The sequence below is a fragment of the Lactuca sativa genome, chromosome 3 (genome assembly GCF_002870075.4).
Source record: "Lactuca sativa cultivar Salinas chromosome 3, Lsat_Salinas_v11, whole genome shotgun sequence".
NCBI classification, from domain to species: Eukaryota; Viridiplantae; Streptophyta; class Magnoliopsida; order Asterales; family Asteraceae; genus Lactuca; species Lactuca sativa.
Genome location: NC_056625.2, coordinates 154,586,511 through 154,588,053, shown reverse-complemented (window position 1 = coordinate 154,588,053; position 1,543 = coordinate 154,586,511). Strand labels below are relative to the sequence as shown.

General features: G+C 35.6%; 1 protein-coding gene across 1 annotated transcript; it reads right to left on the bottom strand.

Annotated features, from left to right (window-relative positions):
* Positions 1-434: 434 nt before the first annotated feature.
* On the bottom strand, positions 435-1,234 carry LOC111914037 (stress-induced protein KIN2). Its single transcript, XM_023909781.3, has 3 exons — positions 990-1,234; positions 768-836; positions 435-568 (listed from the first exon to the last, which is right to left on the bottom strand). The coding sequence occupies exons 1-3, from the start codon at positions 1,044-1,046 to the stop codon at positions 494-496; spliced, it is 201 nt and encodes a 66-aa protein (XP_023765549.1). The 5' UTR covers positions 1,047-1,234; the 3' UTR covers positions 435-493.
* Between the last annotated feature and the right edge of the window lie 309 nt (positions 1,235-1,543).

The following is a 1,543-nucleotide window of genomic DNA, read 5'->3' as shown; positions in this document are numbered from 1 at the left end:
TGTCGTGTCACTTGTTATAACATTTGTTGTCTTTTTGTTTCTTGTCCATATTCCCACACACCTAACATTTTTTTACAAATACAAGAAACCTTACACATGCTTGGTCACATTCCTTGCGTTTTGCTTATCGATATGTCCTTCTCAAGCTATCCATATATCCAAACGTCATGTCTTTTTCTATATTCACTACGACTTGCATATGATATTGAAAGTTTGAAACGTTTACATCTTTTAATGAACGAGATAACAATGTATAAAGAAACTATCATAACGGGTGATAAATAACCACCTCGATATCACTTTTAAGTTTTATTAGAACAAACGTAAGAGCTCGCGTACACCGGGATTCTCTTTACATTCGAAATTGTACGTATATAAAAAAAATAAAAAATGATGAAATTAAAAAAAAAATGGGGGGGGGGGGGGGGGGGGGGGGGGGGGGGTGTTAATTGAAGAGGTTGCTATGATGGTTGATGAAATGATCCCTAGAGGTTCATTTGTTCATACCAGTTGCATCTTTTGCTTTTTCTGCAGCTCCTTGTGCACTTTCCTTCACCTGCTGTCCAGCCTGCAAAAGTTTGATCTTTTTAGTCAATTAAATTGGTTTTCCAACGTCAAAATAGATGACGACTGTTGTGATTATAAAACAAAGATTGATACATGTAGATTTATGTTATAATCTTTGAATTGATATGAGTTTTGAATTTGAAACATATGACTATTGACATTTCGAAATCAAAGGTGGTATAAAACTGGAAATTTGCGACCTGCTGAACGGAGTCCTGAGCAGACTGGGCAGCTTGGCCAGCCTTGTCCATCAGCTGACTTCCCTTCTCCTGAGAACCACAAAACAAAGTTTGAATGTTATATACATACATACATACCTACATACACACACACATACGTACATATATACATACATACATGTACGTGTGCATCCATGCATACTACGTAAATGATATCTATATGAGAGTTGAGAGATTGCTCACTTCGACTTGGCCCTTGGCTTGGCCAGCTTTCATTTCTGCGCTTTGAGAGTTGTTCATGGTTCTTGTTTTGAGATTGGTACGATTGAAATGTGTTGAATACAAACGGATTGTTTTGATGAAAAGCTACAAAGGGGAGATGGGATTTATATATGGCATGTAAATGCTCGTTTTCCATTAATATCTCCATATTTTTTGGGCGTTTGAATAGGAAGAAGTTGTGTATGAGAAGGAAAACTTACACTTGGTATCATTTCATGTGGTTTCTATTTTATTATCGGTTTACAATGAGTGTTTAAATTGAATGGTATCTCACTCCTTCCCCTTTTTTCTGACACGTAACTTGGATTATGTTGCCTATTTCTTCTATAATGAAAGAATTAATGAACTTTTATTCCATCTTCTACTAAAGAAGTTATGGTTTTCGAAATAAATTCAAATAGTGTATTCTCATATTCTCTTTTAAAAAACTGGGGTCATTTATGTTACCTTTTATTAACAAATAACTTGTCTGTTGGCAGGGCGGACCAAGAATTTTTTAAAGAGGGGGCAAATCA